The following is an 18418-nucleotide window of genomic DNA, read 5'->3' as shown; positions in this document are numbered from 1 at the left end:
ATGTCTAATTTGGTGAAAATATATGCATCATTCATTTCACCCACTTCTGATTTTTATCCTTACAAGAAACTTCCCGCTCACCCATTTTGCAATTAAAAGGTTTCACTATATTTTGTGCACTAGCGTAGGATTAACTAAAGGGCCAACCTACACATTTTATAGGGCATGTGAAATTTTCGGAACAATGAGTTTAATTTGGTTAATAACTTGTGATGATTAATGTTTAACACACTGATAAATAACTGTTAACCGTTAGTACATTAAACAATTGATAGTGGTCCATACCATCTAAACGACTTTTGTTACCACAACTTCTTCGTATATGTACAAGTTAAGATAACTGTTTTATTCTAACTCTATAAGATATGTGAAACTCTTTGAATAATGAATTCAATTTCATTGATGATTTGTGATGAACAATGTTTGACACACAAAAAAAGGATTGTTAACTAGTAATGCATCAAACGAATATCAATCATTCACCATCTATGGATGGGTTTTTGCTGCCACAAGTCTCCCATGGATGTACGAGTTAGGATAGTGATTTGATTTCAACTCCATAATAATTAAAATAATAAGGGGTAGATAGATGAGAGCAAAAGAGTAGGGCCAATACTTTCGGCTTTGAGTAGAGTAGCTAATATTAAGGTGAAAGATATAAACAAAGGCAAAAATAGGTGGGAAAATTAATGGGAACGTGTGGGGGCATCGCTAATCGCAACTTGGAATCTGTCTAGCGTCGACCAACGCGGATGACGTAAAACTACGTCACCCACAGTACCCTCTGACGTAGCACACTGCGCAACTGCCGTTGACGATAGAGTCTACGCTTCTCTCCCTCACAAACCAATTTATAAAAGGCCCATTCGCAAACGCCACTTCTACACCGCCGCCCCTCTCTCTCTCTCTCTCTCTCTCTCTCTCTCTCTTAAACAGTTCAAATTCCTTTTCGCATCCATTAAATTAAACTCAAAAACAGTATGCAGTCACAAGCTATTCCCTACGGAGCATGGGTTCCGGGCACTCCAGCCGGCCACGTGTCGTCATCGGCACGTGATCAGCAAGCTGCCGCCGTGGGCAGCAGATCGGCAGCTAGCGTACAAAAACTGGTGTCAGAGAATGCCGTTACGGTTGTCGGACGGCGTGGCTGCTGCATGTGCCACGTCGTGAAGCGGCTGCTGCTGGGCCACGGTGTTAACCCCACGGTTTTCGAGGTCGACGAGGACGACGAGAGCGACGTTGTCGTTGAATTGCGGAAATTGATCGGGGAAGGGCTGGAGGATTGGCCGCAGTTTCCTGTCGTGTTTGTGGGCGGGAAGTTGTTTGGTGGGTTAGAGAGAGTTATGGCTACCCATATCTCAGGTGAACTTGTGCCCGTGTTAAAACAAGCCGGAGCTCTGTGGCTTTGATTTTTTTTCTTTTTAATTTATTTTCATGACTTGTATATCTTTGGAGAATGGGAGAAATACTTGTTGGAAAAAATAAGAGATTAATTATTTATGTAAGTAGGGCTTCAAAATTTTAGATCATGTGTCATGTGATTTCTTCCTTCTCTTTTTTCTTTTTTATGCATCGGATCGGAGGACATGATTTATTTGGAGATAATAATAATTCGGTGATTTGAAAGAAATATTCAACTTTATGCTAATTATGACAAATTATTTTATACATATAATAAAGATATTACTGTTTTGTTATCTTCAATTAATAATAGAATGAAAATTGACAGGGATAGCAGCCAATCTAGTTAAGCTGGCTGGTACAACACCCAATACTTGTCTTGTCAAAGTGTTTGCATACCGAATGATGCCAGTTACCAATCAGTACCAGGTAAAATGGTATTTCATACCGAATGTAGTAAAATATTTAAAAAATCCTTTTGCTTTATATTACTAATTATTAGTTTGGTGTAGTTTTTAATTAGATGTTTACAATTGGTGTGGCGGTGGGGATGGTTTATGGGCTCCACACGCTTAATACCTGGACCTCAAGTTACCTGTAACCGTAAACTACGGAAATCAATGAGTTTTTGCTTACTAGTTTTCTCTATTTGATTGGGTGTGGTTTCTTCTTCGTTTCACTACCTAGTTAGTTTTAGGCTGGTTTTTATATATATATATATATATATATATATATAGAAAATTTAAAATTGCATTCATAATTCAATTAAAAAAGTTATTAATCACAAAAGCTCAATACAAACTAGATGCAAAGGGCCACTACAATAACGAAGAGGCATAACATTAAAATAAAGACAATTTGATGCGCCTCTATTAACGATCACGCAAGATCGAAAAAACTCTGACATAAACATCCAAATTAAGATTGCAAACTTATAATAATCAAATTGCGCTGACGCATGATCAGATTGTGCTGAGAATGCTGTTAAATAGTATTCATACAACGACAATGTATCATAATGTATTCGATATCTTGTTAATTTTGGTTTATTCAAATTGTCTGACGTAGTCAATGTATTATCATCTTGTAAAGAATATGCTATCATTTGTTAAAAACAAAAATTGTATGGTTAAATCATATCAAAAAAGAATTCTAAAAAACAAAATCGCACATATTAAAAATGCCAACAGAGCATATCTAATTTAGTATCCATTTTTGTGCACCGTCATTGTAGATGGATGAGATAGGAAAGGATAGTTGTGACTTATGGATCATGAAAATAATGATGCTTGTGATGACTTGAGAGTTGTTGTGTACAAGTCATCTACAGTCACCCTAACTCATCTGACGACGATGATAATACATCCACTTTGTAATAAAATACACAAATATATAGTAGTAGTAGTAGTACAGATCTCTTGGACCACAGGAGTTTAAGATATTGTGGTCACCTACCGTTGGATATTAATCCAATGGTTTTAAAAAGTTTCTTAAAATGAGTGTAAGAGTGAGTGAACCGTTGAATTTACATCAAACGGTGAGTGACTACAAATCTCTTGGACTCCTGTAGTCAAAGAGATCATGACTAATAGTAGTAGTATGAGAAAATGACAACCCAGACACGATGTGAACCAATCACCTGCCTGCAAGTGTTATAATATCATCCCATGGTTACCATTTCAAGACTTTGTTAACGTTTCCATTTCAAGCCTATCATTTTAGATAATCAATCAAAGATTAATAATTAAAATTGGATTTTGGGTAATGCATGATGATGGCTGCTACAGATTTATTAATTTATTAATTGTGTTTATTTTACTCTAATAACATAAGCTTAAAAGTTAATTAAGGACATGGAAAAAAAATAACAATCCAAAGTCCAAATGCCTATGGCATACCTGGAAGGGCGAATACCAGCCCTTTTTTTTTCATAAGGTAATAATTTAGATCCCTTTGGTATGAACATTGTAATTCCAAAATCCTTTGCTAGTCTGGTCACTACCTTCATAAGCCAATTTAAACCTTTGAATGCCTTCCAAATTTCAATCAGGAAAGCTTGTGAATGTTCATCGCGTTGCATTTATTTCTTTTGTTAATTAGGATACAGCTTTCTTTTGGGGAGAATGATTGGTATGTTATGAATGGTAAGATAACAGACGCTCAACTTAAAGTGATTTATTATCGACAAATGAAATTGTCTGATCAATTCCCTCGGGGAAAAGAACATCTGGCCAAAATATGGGTGTAGATAGTCAAGAAAATGATTGACCTGTATCCAATCTCATGTATTCGAATATTTCTCCTCTAATATCGCTTATATAAAAAAAAATGGGTGTAAATACCAAATTTCTAGGTATAGAGATTGGATGATGAATAAACTCGGGCACACGACGCTAATCCTAACCCAATTCTACGCCCAACCTTCCCCCGAACAAAGAGAAGCCCAGCCCAGCCCAAATTAGTTGGCTGGTTTCGTTAATGGATTGACAAGTGGACATGTAGATTGGGTCTTAACATTTGTGTGGGCCTCCCATAAATCAATTTGTCAGCCCATATAACGAGGCCGAGGCCTATTTGTGCTTTATTGGTTTGGGTCGAATAGATCTTGGGTTACAATTGTATCGAAAAACGAAAAAAAAAAACAAGTAATAGTAACGGTCTGGCCTTCCAATTTAAAAGGAAAGGGAAATAGCATAGCAGCCGACTGCAAAGTTAGCTTTATTAACACGCTGTCGTTCCGCTTCGAGGTCCACCTTCACCTACAAATACGAAAAAGCCCTTCTCATAACTCAAATCGCCACAGATTCATCGCCATGACAAACAGTCCCATGATCGTAATTTGACGCGCCCTCCGTCTCGCTCCTCCGCAAAGCCCAAAAACCTCGAACCCCTTTCCCTCCCCAAATTTTAAACCCTCGGCTCTCTCTCTCTGTTCGCAGTGAAGTGAAATAGAAATCTCAGGAGAAGCAAAGTTCACAAGGCGAAATAAGAACCAGGAGCAGCGTTAAAGCATGAGGAGGTTCTTCAGAGGAAGAGATACTTCCTCCGATTCTTCACCTCCCACCCCGTCGTTCTCTCCCTCACCGTCATCGCGATCGTCGGCGCCGGTGACCGGTCCGCCGAGGCCGATACGACTTGTTTACTGCGACGACAATGGAAAGTTTAGGATGGATCAGGAAGCGGTATCCATGCTCCAGCTCGTGAAGGAACCTATCGGTATAGTCGCCGTCTGTGGCCGTGCTCGCCAGGGCAAGAGCTTCATTCTAAACCAGGTAAAACTATCGTCCTTTTTGTCTCAATTTTCAGAAGAAATGATAGTGGAAACTTCTTTTTTTCTTCTTTCTCTGGGGGTTTGTTTTCTGCTTGTGAAGTCTAGGGTTTATGATTGTACGAATTGTAGAATCTGCTTTCTGAAGGGAATTGTAGAGGACTAGGGAATTGCATGAAGTGTAGAAATTGTAGGCCTACTTCAGTTTTTGTGTTTTTGCTGCTGGAACTACCGTGTATTTGTTTCTGATTAATTCTCAGTTCTTGGAATTGTCATAGTTAACCTAAACCATCTTTTCCGCAACAATGTTCAAGTGTAATCGATTCTAATACATGGATGCATGTATTTTCCATGGGCAATATTGTTGTGTTAGATGCGAATTTTCATTCACATGTTCTTGCAACCAAAACTGGGGTGTGAATCATTGATTAACTTCAAGATATTAAAGTGGGGCCTAATGATTAAAACATTTACCTTTTCTGATCATCTCTTTCTTTCTCTCTCTATGAATTTCTGACCACTAAGCTTACTCTACTGTTGCTTCACCACCAGTTCAATGTTGCTTTAAGTAATAAAGATGTTTATGTTTGTATTTCTCTCTTGTAGCTTCTTGGAAGGAGTGGTGGATTTCAAGTAGCATCTACGCATCGCCCATGTACGAAAGGGCTATGGCTATGGAGTGCACCCTTTAAGAGAACTGCTCTTGATGGAACTGAATACAATCTATTACTATTGGATACTGAAGGAATAGATGCCTTTGATCAGACGGTTAGCATTCATTCCCTTACTTAACAACGTATTAGTATCTGCTTCTTTTTTAATTATGACCATTCTACTGGTTCTGTAACCAATAAGACTTAATAAGCTGATTGTAATACTTATGACTTACTTTTATCTGACAGGAAACATACAGCACACAGATATTTTCCTTGGCTGTTCTCTTATCTAGCATGTTTATTTACAACCAGGTTAGAAAACTTTTGCTGAGACTTTGATCCTTCCTCTTTGAATATGCTCTATAGTTTCTTCTTCATAATTTACTTTCCTTTTCTTTTAGATGGGTGGTATAGATGAAGGTTCACTCGATCGTATCTCTCTTGTCACTCAAATGACTAAACATATACGTGTTAAAGCCTCTGGAGGAACCACAGCTTCTGAAATTGGGCAGTTCTCTCCAATCTTTGTGTGGCTCTTAAGGGTAATTGGTTTTGAATTAACTTGTTTCTTTAATATTTGTGCCATCAACTACAATAATTATTGTAATCCTGTTATTCTTATGATAATGGTTCCTCTGTTGTGGTTATTTTGTTTGTTATCGTCATATGAATACATGGTGTATTTAGTAGAATATGTTATGTGGCTTTCCATTTGCGGTAATTTACGTTGCCTTGGTTTCAGGACTTCTATCTGGATTTATCTGAGGATAGTGGAAGGATAACACCTCGTGACTATCTGGAGCTTGCTTTGAAGCCAGTTGATGACAGAAAAAGGGATGTAGTTGCGAAAAATGAGGTATTTATCTGGTTCTTCTTAGTTCGTTTGAGAAGATTTCTGCATTTTATTTTATCAGAGAGAGAGCAATCTTGACCTTTTATTTTCAAGGATTTGCATGCCAATTCATACATGTATTGTTGAACTGGCATTATCCGCTTTTAGATATATGCTTGTTAGCCATTTTTATGACATTCTAGGCACATTGAGCACTGCTACTCTTGAATTATGTTATCTATGTATGTTGGACTCGGAGGTGCTTATTCTACACTATGGATGACCAATATAGATACGAGCCTCCATTCGAGCTCTATTTCCAGATAGAGAATGCTTCACCCTTGTACGGCCTTTGAACAACGAACATGATCTACAGAGACTTGACGAAATTCAGGTCAGCAACTTACTGTTGTCTTTGATCTCTCTCTCTCGTTGGTCATGAACTCAAATTTGTTTCTTTCTTTTTTGATATTTAGTTGTGTTGAAGGCTAAGTTTTTCTAATGCAGTTGGACAAATTAAGGCCTGAATTTAGATCTGGGCTAGACGCATTGACAAGGTTTGTTTTTGAAAGAACAAGGCCCAAGCAAGTTGGGGCAACTATGATGACGGGTCCAGTTCTAGTTGGCATCACACAGTCTTATCTCGATGCTCTAAATAAAGGCGCGGTGCCTACCATATCCTCTTCATGGCAGGTTTGTGTTCTCCTTGAACTGTCTTTTTGGGTGGTTTGCAGTAGGCTTTAAATTATTAGTTTTTATCCATGAAAAGATTTTCCTTCTGTATAAAAGTTTAACAGAATTTTAGTTTCTAACTGGAAAAAAGTGGAAGTTTTGAATATCCAATAAAGGAGTGACGAACCAACTTGAATTAGATGTGCTATATAAATCTTGGTCTTGGTTAGTTTCTTTGTGTTGTTTCATTGAGGTTACATAAATATGGTGCCCTGTGTCTTATCTGGAGACAGTAGATGTTGAAGTGGATGTTCTGTTTTCATTTTAAACTACAATAATGGAGAATACAATAATAAAAAAATCTTTTGGATCTCAAACTTCATACGGAATAGAGGTTCGATAAGAAACTGACTCTGGAACAACTCTGGCTAAAAATTTATGAGGCCTCATGTGATTGTGTTAATCTTGCTCTGCAGAGTGTCGAAGAAGATGGGTGCCGAACAGCATATGATTATGCTCTTGAGGTGTATAAGTCCGCTTTTCACCGTCCGAAAGATCCCGAAGAAGTAAGTTGTTAATTGTGCCTTAATTATTGATGATTTTTCTTGTTTCTAATTCCAGATGTTGTAGGCTGCATTCAGGGAAGCGCATGAAAAGGCAGTTCAAAAATCAGTGGCTGCATTTAATGATGGTGCTGTAGGGGTTGGTTCAGCAAGGAAGAAATACGAGGCGGAGCTCCACAAAAAGCTGAAAAAGGAGTTTGAGGTAGAGTACTAGATAAGACGAACTTTAGTTTTAGTAGGACGTGGGCGCAGTTAGAACTGAATGGAAAAACAATTTGTTTTTCAATTGACCTCGGCTGCTTAGAATCAAAGACACACCTAGAAGCAAAAGCACCCACACACGTGCATATGGTGCATATTCATGCACACTGTGCATATGTTGAATATCTCTTTTCTTTTGAGATTGTATTGCCAAAATAAAAAGATCAGAATCTTAAGTGTTCTTGCCTCAGATATAATTGAATTCTTTGTGATAATAAATAGTTTGTTGACAGTATATATGGATGTGTATATCTTATTAGCTCATCTCTCGTACACCGGTCTTATTCGTTTAAATTGGGTACTCATGCAGGATTGTAAAAGGAATGCATATATGGAGGCAGAGTTGCAATGTTCAAATTCTATACAAAGCATGGAAAGGAAGCTGAGAATAGCTTGCCATGCTAGTGATGCTAATATTGATAATGTTCTGAAGGTAAGCAACAGCTGCTTGCCCCTGATGTCTTTAACATTTTAATTGAAATTTTTTTTTTTCGACTGTGATTTTGTTTTCTAGGTTCTTGATGGTCTTCTAGCCGACTATGAAGCAGCAAGTCATGGTCCAGCAAAATGGCAGAAACTGACCAGTTTCTTACAAAAGAGGTTTGTCTGTTGTCTTTAATTTTTATCAATTTATAATTAATTATAATTATTTATTAATGTATGAGTGAATTTTAATGTGTATTGCATGCAATCCAAATTCACAGTTTGGAAGGTCCAATACTTGACCTTGCCAAGAGACTGATTGACCAAGCTGGATCGGAGAAGAGTACCCTCATGTTGAGATGCCGCTCAATAGAAGATAAGTTGGGGTTACTGAACAAGCAGCTGGAGTCTAGTGAGAAGTCTAAGTCTGAATATCTGAAGCGTTATGAGGATGCTATCAACGACAAGAAGAAGTTAGCTGATGAATATATGGGCCGCATTAATAACTTACAGAGTAATTCCAGCTCACTGGGTGAGAGATGTTCTAGCTTAGTTAAAACATTGGATTCTGCAAAGCAAGAATCCTTAGAGTGGAAAAGAAAATACGAACAGGTCATATCGAAGCAGAAGGCTGAGGAAGACCAAGCTAGTTCTGAAATTGCAATTCTCAAGTCCCGATGCAGTGCTGGTGAAGCAAGGCTGGCTGCTGCTCGGGAACAAGCTCAGTCTGCTCAAGAGGAGGCTCAGGAGTGGAAACGCAAGTATGACATTGCTTATAGAGAAGCAAAAGCTGCTCTAGAGAAGGCTGCAATTGTCCAAGAACGTTCAAATAAGGAAACACAAAAGAGAGAAGATGCTTTGAGGGAAGAATTCGCGAGTAGTTTGGCTGAGAAGGTGATCCTTTCTCTCTCTCTCTCTCTCTCTCTCTCTCTCTCACACACACACACACACACACACACACAGGCACCTAAATGCATACTCCAATTCTCTAGTTTCCTATGGATTTTTGATTTGTTTCTCTTGTCGATAAATATTTAGGAGGAGGAAATAAAGGATAAGACGGCAAAGATTGAATATGCTGAGCAGTGCTTGACAACTCTAAGACTAGAACTGAAGGTGAGTTTGAATCTTCACACTTTGTTAGAATCTTTTATGTACCCTTCTCTCTCTCTCTCTCTCCCCCCCCCCCCTCCCCCCTCTTCATTTGCAAGTGGAAAACACGCGTCATAAATTGCCGCATCATTTGGTTAGAATCTTGTACTCGTGTCATAAATTGCCACATCAAATGGTTATGCAGTGTTGTGTGTATGCTTATTGATACATACTGTTGGGAGGTTAGCAGTTGGGTTAATGGCATGTGATTCAGTCAGAAAAATACATTTGGCCTGGGAAACTGCTCTTACATGTTCAATGGAGTTCTGGAGGGTTAAATTTTACTATATCAGGAGTCTTATTTTTTGTCTTGAAGTTTTTCATGGTCTGTGTTTTCCACTTGTTTATAATTTGATTATCTACAAGCTTTTTTGGTATAGATAACACATATCATCTGTCTGCTATACCTTTTAGCCACCCATCCCAATGCCAGTTGAGCTAAAGCTCATAGGCATTATGTAAAACATCAATTATCCGAAGTAGATAGAGCCCTATGGAAATCATTGAAATTTGGATAAAGAAGATCCTTATTTTGCACATGTTTGCTTTTTCTTTTGCGGTCTCTTTTCAACGTATGTATTTATCAATGGTGTGGTACTTGACTATTACACATTCTTTGCAGACTGCCAAATCGAAAGTAGATAGTTATGACGCTGAAATATCATCGATGAAGCTTGAAATCAAGGAGTTAAGTCAAAAATTAGAAGCTGCAAATGCAAAGGCCCACTCATTTGAGAGAGAAAAAAAGATACTGGAGCAGGAGAAGATCTATCTGGGGCAGAAGTACGAATCTGAAATAAAAAGACTTGATGAAGTCCAAGAAAGGTGTAAAATTGCTGAAAAAGAAGCCACAAGAGCGACTGATATTGCTGATAAAGCACGAGCGCAAGCAGATATTGCTCAAAAGGAAAAGAGTGAGATGCAGAAGTTGGCAATGGAAAGATTGGCCCAAATTGAGAGGGCTGAGAGGCATATTGAAACTTTACAAAGGGAAAAAAGAGACTTGGATGATGAGTTAGAGAGAATTCGTGTATCAGAGATGGGAGCTCATTCGAAAGTTGCTCTGCTGGAGGCAAGAGTTGAAGAAAGAGAGAAGGAAATAGAATCACTATTAAAATCAAATAACGAGCAGAGAACTAGTACTGTTCACGTCCTTCAAGGCCTTCTGGACAGTGAGCGTGCAGCACATGCAGATGCAAACAATAGGGCAGACTCCCTGTCTCTTCAGCTACAAGCTGCACAGGCAAAGCTTGATTCACTCCAGCAAGAATTGACTTCTGTTCGGCTGAACGAAACAGCACTGGATAGCAAGCTAAAGACTGCTTCCCACGGGAAACGCTCGAGGGTAGATGACTATGAAATGGGCATGGACTCCGTTCAAGACATGGAGATGAGTGACCGGATTGTAAGAGTAAATAAGAGGTCTAGAAGTACTACTAGCCCTCTAAAGCGCACACAAGCTGAAGATGGTGGTTCGGTATTCAAGGGAGATGAGGATACCCGCAGTCAGCAAACTAACTCGGAAGACTATAGAAAGTTCACTGTCACAAAAATTAAGCAGGAACTCACAAAACATAATTTTGGTGCCCAAGTGCTGGATATGAGAACTGGTGCTAGCAAAAGAGAATGGCTTGAACTGTATGAGAGCTGTATACTTCAGAAGTCGTGACCAGTTGAAGCTCTTGTGCAGGAGGGTAATGTATAATCTACACAGGTAGTCGTTGCCCTGAATTAGTCCAGGACCTAGCTAGCAAGAGCTTCAAGTTCTCGATGGTTTGGTTTTATGATAGATCTCACCAGAATTGGTGCAAAAACTATCTGTTATTCTAGTGTAACTACAAAATGGTTGAAATATTAGTGTTTTAGGCTACTGACATCAGCTGCTCGTTAGGTGACCTATGGGTAATTTGCCTAAATTTATGTTTTCTTTTTAATTTTCGTCTCCCTCCAAGTATTCCACGTGTGGGCATGTTGTTTTGGTGTTGCTTGCAGTGGTCTATCATGCGCCTGTATGGCGATCTATTATGTGTTTGTCAGCTAACTTCTTTGTGTTTTGTGGACAAAAACTTGGTAGTGTATTGCTGTTTGAAGAATGAATTGTAAGTCCAGGTGCCGGGTAGGTTTAGTTTCATTTTGTGTTCTGTGTGTTGTTTAATGATAATTTTTAGTTTCTTTTGGTGCTCTTGCTGCTTGGCATACAATTATTTTTTGAACAACAGTGTTATTTTTATTTGTTATTGAATATCGAGTGTTCAACAACTCAAGTCAGTATTTTGCAAACTCATATTGAAAAGCAGTCCAGAAAGAGATAATATGATTTATTTCCTCCTAATTTCATTAAAGCAGAAATACTTTGACTAATGGAATTATAGAACCGAGTCATGATCAAACCAATTTATTCAACTTTTGAAAATTCCTGTCAACCAAAAAGAATGAACCAAAAAGAATGATGAAATACTTGACAAATTTCCAACTGCTTTCTCTCAATGGCTGCATGTATGATGAAATATTTGGCACGTCCATTGTCATAGATATTGCTAGTATACAGCCTTGCCCTGTCTGTCACCGTGGTCTTCCATGACCTGCTAAACCTTCCTAGCTCCCGTTTTGGTTCACATAAAGGATTTGCTAAAAAATTACTTCCCATGTCATTTATCAAGAAATGAGAAATGAATATTCTTTTCTCATGTTTGGTAATCCTGGGAAATAAAAAAGAAATATTACTTTATTTCATTTTTCACATGTTTGGTTTGTGTAGGAATGTAAAACAACGTTTGTTTAAATTTTCAATTATACCCATATAAAAAAATAAAAAAAATATTTACATTTAATGCTATATTGTAATTCTAAAATGTTAATGGGGACAATATGGTCATGAAAAATGTGTATTTAATGTTGACTCATTTTCCTAAACTTTTCCATAAGGAGTAAAACAAAACCTAAGGGGTGAGGATGACTTCACTTTCCCATGTGCAAAGCAATGATTTTCCATGTCTGGACTTAGGGTTGGGCATTTCATCTGAATTATCCGCGTACCTACGGTTTGGTTTGGTTAAATAATTATTTTTTAATTTTCATTGTTCTGATCCGATTCGTACCGAAATGTTTGGTTTGGTTAACAGAAACAATATCCCTAACCCGACGGAAACCCGTACCGATCCAATATTTATACTTATTTTATTATTTAAATTCAAAACAATAAACCAAAGGTAAATACAATCAGCATTTTGCATCACTCCTTTATCATTGATGTATCACTTTTTTATCCCCATTATATCACTGCTTTATCACCATTGTATCACTTCTTTATCACCTGGGTACTGTAGCACTTTTTGGACACAGAGGAATTTATGCACTTTCTATATTTTCCAATTTCGACCTTTGTCTCTTTTTTACCTGTAACTTTCCAACCGTTGATCCAAATTTTATGTTCTTCATATGGTTGGATTCAACATGAAAAACTAAAGAACCTTGCGCGGAACAAATGTCAAAATCATTTACATAAATGTAGAGAATTCAGTAAAAAGAACACTCAAAGGTTCAAACAACAAACATAAGTAGCTCCCGGTACATCTTGAATAATATAGTAACTAAGTTATTTGATTTCATACTTGGATGAATTATTGGATTTTTATATTTTACAAGGATAATTTGATGTATTTGTTCAAGAACTTATGTTATGTGAAAGTATTATAAATTGTATTTTTATTAGTATGTTTTTATTACGGTACTACCGGCGTGCCGAACCAATCCGAACCGAATATTAGGTTAACCGATCTGAAGTCTACCGAAGTCTTTAATTTGGTTAACAAAAGAGCTCTCTACCGTTCCAAACTGATTCGTGCCCAGGCCTACCTGGACTTACTAAACATGAAAAATCAATTGATTTCTCATCCCCAAACCTCCTTTACCATGAACCAAACATGAAAAATGCTTTCCTATCAGATTCTTTAATTAGGTATAGGCTTAGTTGAATGTGCGATTCAAATTCCCAGTCACAACGTGTCTAGCAACATATATTCTTTTATAGAAAATATTTCCCATTATAAAAATATTGGCCAATGAGTCTAAGTTGTATTTCCCCTCACGGTTTTCTTCTTCATGTAAAATCTGTCTAGTTTTTTATTTTATTTTTATAAATATCTTTATTATAGCAAGTCTGCAAGATGAGTGGCAACCATGAACTCCAACCGCAATAACAACGGAGTTTTACTACAAAGTATATGTACTTTCATGTACAAGTTTAAGAGAATATTACTTAATCCACAGAGCAAATCATAAACCTAATGATAAAACTCAAATGTCGTATCAGACAAATCAGATATACAAGTTTGTATAATCATGTCTGTACAGTTCCAAAACAAAAGAAAAACATCATTATCCTATCTAATCCCCGATCAACTGGTCATCATAAACTTCAGGATCACAGTATAATATTCATATAAGTAGTTAAACATATCCAATATAATTTTGTGTGTATATATAATATTCTTGTTTTTTTTGGGTTATAAAAAATCTCAATCTTGTAATAACTTATTTGATCATCATGAGTAGTAAAACTTTTACACAGCAACACCAACCACCACCACCATGAAAGAGTCATTGTCATTGCTGCCCTAGCTATATATAAAGCTACCTCAACTGAAAAAGCTCTTCCGTCCATATCCAATATCCAATATCCAACATCCACGGCCACCCATGGACTATTTTCTCTCAAGCTTTCCTTTGCTTGCATCTGCAGTTAATCGAATAAACGAAGACCCGTCACCTTGGACAACTAAATTCGGGATTAGTTGAGGTGGGCTTTCTCTATTATGTCCCCCCTGGTTATGAAGATTATGGTGATCATAATTAATAAAACCTCCTCCAGGATTATAATACTCCACAAGGCCAGCCTTCTTTGCTATAGGAAGAGGATCATGCCCATGCCCACTTCTTATATTCACACCTTTGTGGTGATCAAACATTGGAACATCTTTGACGCTTGAACCACATTGCCTGGGCTGTGTTTGGTAAAAGACTTTTGAGACCACCAGCTCCCCATCTTTCTCTTCTTCGTTGTTGCCAAGGTGGTATTGGTGCATCACCCAATTGGTCTTTTCAGGCTTCCTTTGCCTTCCGTAGTTGGTGTAGAGGACCAGGATCTTCTTGAAACCCTTAACTGCTCCACCAACAAGGACTGGCCTTGTCTTCCCTGTCTTGTGCCACCTCGTCTCGCTTCCATCTTCTTCGGTGTGAACCTTCCTTCGCTTTCTAGTCCCGGTTGTGTATGCCTTGGAGGGCCGGTGAAAGAAGTGCCGGATTTGTCCATCTTTGTTCACTCCTGCATGGACGTCAGACAGGATGTCCAAACAAAATGTGTTGCATTTTTATCACTTGGAGAGAATTGTAATTATAACTTGTAAAGGCACATACACATTGAGAAAAATTGAAGATATTGACATATTTGAAAGGAAAGTCGAACAAATTAGTCCATAAAATGGTGTCACCAACAGATGGAAATAAAAGATTTAACATGCAAATTGAGCCGAAGGAATTTTAACATGGAGGTTTACATGGTCTATATATATAAGAGAACCGACGCTCTATATCTTTATCTATATATGCGATTGCGTTTGGTGTTAGGATCCATATATGCATAGCCAACCTCTGTGCATTCACATGCAAATAACATGCTTGAAAAGAAAAAAGTAAGAAACGTAAGCATACCAAATTTGAATGATTTAATAAGGAGAAGCAAGCAAACCCATGTGTTGGTTATATGTTTGTTTCAATTGTGACATCTAAAAATAGAGACGTATATACCTCCCAAAAAAAATAACAATATTCTTTGGGAAAATATAAAATCTCAAGTATCTTTAAATTAAAAAAAAAGAGTATCTGTGAGTATCTTTGGTTAAGTCCCAATCCATACAATTACGATATGAATACCAAGAAATTAAAACTGTCAAGTTTGGAATCAAATGAATGAGAGACGCCCGTGATAATTAGTGTCTTCATTATTGTTTCTAGATAGGGTTAAAAATAAAAAATTTACAAAAAATGAAAAAAAATAAATTACCTGGTAGCTTTTCTGGGTGAGTATAGCAAATCCCATTCTCCCCCTCAAGGGTTGGTATGAATTCATCAATGAGAGGATGAAGCTTTCTGGTATCAGACAGCACTTTTGCCTCCAAGTGTTGAAGAATTTCTTGGTCAGTTGGATCAAATTTCACCCCTGCTGGTAGTCCAGGCAAATCATGAATCCCTGCCTAGAACATCACATAAACAAAAAAACAAAAACAAAAATCAAAACTTCGTAGTTTGTACCAAACAATTAATTCATGTAATTAATTAAAAATCATATAAATTAAAATTTAGTTCAACAAAGAACTAAACTAAGTTATAATAAGTTTAAATACCTGGTCTTGGAATTCTATGTGGTGGCCACAAGAGGGGCATGTTATGTTCCGAAATTCGTTATTGTTATGAGAAGGAGGAGGAGGGGGAGGAGGGGTGATAATCTGAATGGCCCTCTCGTCGTCTGAGTCATTGCACCATGTCATGATCTCTCTGCCGTTTTTGCTCTGAGGCTCATCCCAAACCCCAAGCTTTCTTCTAATTTCCTCCACCTCTTCCAAATACACACAACTCTCTCTCTCTCTCTCTCTCTCTCTCTCTCTCTCTCTCTCTCTCTCCCTCTCTTTCTCTCTCTCACAAAATTAAGCAAACCCAAAAACAAAAACTGAAAACACTTAAAGCAAGCAAAGCAGACAAGCAAACCAAGCTTGTCACTTTTAAACCACGTTTTCCTTAACCACTTTTTTGCTCATCTTCTTCTTGAATATTGATGTTTGAGACGGAATAATAGTATTGGAATTTGATCTTTGTCCCATTTGATCTTTTTTCTCCTTCTACTATGATATTATTATCTCTTTGCAAAGAACCGCCTCCATAAAAAAATGAGATAGGGAGAGGGAGAGAGAGAGAGAGAGAGAGAAGAGAGAGAAGTAGAACAAAGGTTAGCAAGCTAGCCAAGCTATAAAATAAAGAACGGAGAGAGGAATGAATTTTCTAGAAATAGCAAAGGTTGCTTGGACGTCAAGTTTGGTTTTGCTTCTGTATATACGCTTGCACAATAGAATCCATGTAGTCTTATAGCTAATTGGTCGCCTTTTTTAATTTATTTTGTGTCTTTCTTCCCACACGGGGTATCAATCTGCCTGTCTAAAACAAGTGTTCAAATTATAAATTACCAAATTATTTAAGGAAGTTAATTATAAATAAGTAAATAACAAACCTATTAATTGTTAAAACACCCAAAAAAAAAAAAAAAGGGTGGCTAGAGTGGAGAGGGGGCAACCTGATTCTAAGACGTTTTACCTCTTTAGAGAGAGAGAGAGAGATAGGGTTTGGGTTTGGGGTTGGGGTTGGGACTTTAGCTGCAGTGTCAACCTAGAGTGTCCCTAAAGATATATAAATTTATACATTTCATTTCACAGAGACACCTACATACGAACCAACTCAAAATCAACTACATATACTTATATTTATACAAAATACCAACCTCTGTTCTGTTGTATATATTCCCCATTTCTCCCTTTCTTCACGTAGACTTCTTATGTCAAGCAAAGAATCACTGTCTCCCTCTCCTCTCTCTCTCTCTCTCTCTCTCTCTCTCTCTCAAAGAAAACAAATATTTAAGAAAAAGAAAACAAGACATTTTCAGATGGAGAGGTGGTTGGAGCTTTCGATAAAAATGCCTTCTGTCTCTGCAGTAATTAATCAATGTTTACATATATTGCGATGATGTGTTATGTCAAGCGCGCTGCAAATCATTTCGTAATCACTCTTATTAATTTTGAAAAATTAATTATGCAGATCCTTTTCAATGTATGTAACAACAAATAAATCAGAGAATTTGGTATGCGGACATGTCACTTTTGGCTTAGGCTGCACGACTACGAGTCTACGATTTTCATCGTCATATATATTTATTCGATTTTAGCAAACAATCCACTACATCCGTCTCCATTGCCAACTGCTGCAACTTAACCATGCCAATCCCCTTGTGCCACGTGAGGCTCTTTGCCGGATGGACTTGTCTTACTGGCCGTTGCAACTAGAATAGAAGGACATGATTGTAGACGGTAATTGCTTTGCCCCGCGTATATATTTCTTGTACCAGCCGACATGTACATATCTGAGCTTCTTAGAGAAGCCACGCAACAGAAAGCTTAAGCATGAAGCTTTACCCTTTGGGATATTTTGTTTTTGTTATCTGTAACGTATGGGTTAGGGATTTGGGACTTTGTCAAGTTGTTTCCCGATGTGGAAAGGGCTCTCCTCTTCTACTTGTCCGTCGTCTTGTTTAGACATCGCCTTTAATATATTCTATTTTTACGTGTCAATAATTACGTGTCTCATATTATAATACGTGAATTGATAACATCATGATATAAACGATTTATTAATTCAAAAATTTCTCGTGTGGAATTTTATGGTCCGGATAAATCAAGTTGTTGCTTAATCTCAACTGACATTAAGGTCATAGTCAAGTCTGTGAATATATATATTTTTTTGGATAAGAAAATACAGTGAAACTGTTCATAATGAGAACAATTGCACAGCAATCAACGACTTTTGCACCATCTGGGTTACTTTTGGGAAGCAATTGCTTTTAACTATTACATAATGAAAATACATTGAAAAGGTACACCAATTGTCAATGTAAATCACCAATTCGTCAATTGAAGATGACAACGAGACTTGACTTGGATTAAGACTAATAATTTTTTTTCTTCTTCTTCTTCTTATTTTCTAGGAGCGTTGATGATACGGTTGTTAAGGAGGAATTAAATAATAAATGTTGATCGTGAGAAACATTCTTATAAATCATTAATTTATCATCGAACAATAAAAATAATCAAACTTCTTTTTTGGCTTTTCCTTTGGATTGTTTGTCGAATTGTTATTGTTTTTCCTTCCCTTTGAGCTGCCATTACCACAAGGAGCTTCAGAAAAGGCTTCTCAGTCCAGACACATCGAGCTCACTGGCCATGAACCCTAGCTTAGGAGTTTGCAAAGCCCAACGCAGGCCCAATACTTCAGCTCTGAGTCCACCTTTCACATGCAGCATGGGCCGTCAGCCCAAGATATCGATGCGTTTTTTCTTTTGGGTAACTCAACGAAACAACTAGCCCAAAAGACA

General features: G+C 37.4%; 3 protein-coding genes across 3 annotated transcripts; 2 read left to right on the top strand and 1 right to left on the bottom strand.

Annotated features, from left to right (window-relative positions):
* Positions 1 to 879: 879 nt before the first annotated feature.
* On the top strand, positions 880 to 1554 carry LOC117624946 (glutaredoxin-C9-like). Its single transcript, XM_034356480.1, has one exon. It carries the CDS (start codon positions 981 to 983, stop codon positions 1407 to 1409), a length of 429 nt encoding a protein of 142 aa, XP_034212371.1. The 5' UTR covers positions 880 to 980; the 3' UTR covers positions 1410 to 1554.
* Positions 1555 to 4096: 2542 nt separating this feature from the next.
* LOC117624450 (guanylate-binding protein 4) lies at positions 4097 to 11411 on the top strand. Its single transcript, XM_034355697.1, has 14 exons — positions 4097 to 4673; positions 5276 to 5437; positions 5572 to 5637; positions 5727 to 5867; positions 6068 to 6181; positions 6450 to 6551; positions 6665 to 6850; positions 7306 to 7395; positions 7460 to 7594; positions 7964 to 8086; positions 8168 to 8253; positions 8358 to 8970; positions 9115 to 9192; positions 9851 to 11411. Exons 1-14 carry the CDS (start codon positions 4413 to 4415, stop codon positions 10895 to 10897), a joined length of 3204 nt encoding a protein of 1067 aa, XP_034211588.1. The 5' UTR covers positions 4097 to 4412; the 3' UTR covers positions 10898 to 11411.
* Positions 11412 to 13486: 2075 nt separating this feature from the next.
* LOC117626370 (NAC domain-containing protein 73-like) lies at positions 13487 to 15901 on the bottom strand. The gene is made up of 3 exons (XM_034358033.1): positions 15630 to 15901; positions 15290 to 15479; positions 13487 to 14551 (listed from the first exon to the last, which is right to left on the bottom strand). Exons 1-3 carry the CDS (start codon positions 15771 to 15773, stop codon positions 13932 to 13934), a joined length of 954 nt encoding a protein of 317 aa, XP_034213924.1. The 5' UTR covers positions 15774 to 15901; the 3' UTR covers positions 13487 to 13931.
* Between the last annotated feature and the right edge of the window lie 2517 nt (positions 15902 to 18418).

The sequence above is a fragment of the Prunus dulcis genome, chromosome 4 (assembly GCF_902201215.1).
Source record: "Prunus dulcis chromosome 4, ALMONDv2, whole genome shotgun sequence".
NCBI lineage: Eukaryota > Viridiplantae > Streptophyta > Magnoliopsida > Rosales > Rosaceae > Prunus > Prunus dulcis.
The sequence above is the reverse complement of the archived record's forward strand: the minus strand, read 5'-3'. Positions and strand labels throughout refer to the sequence as shown.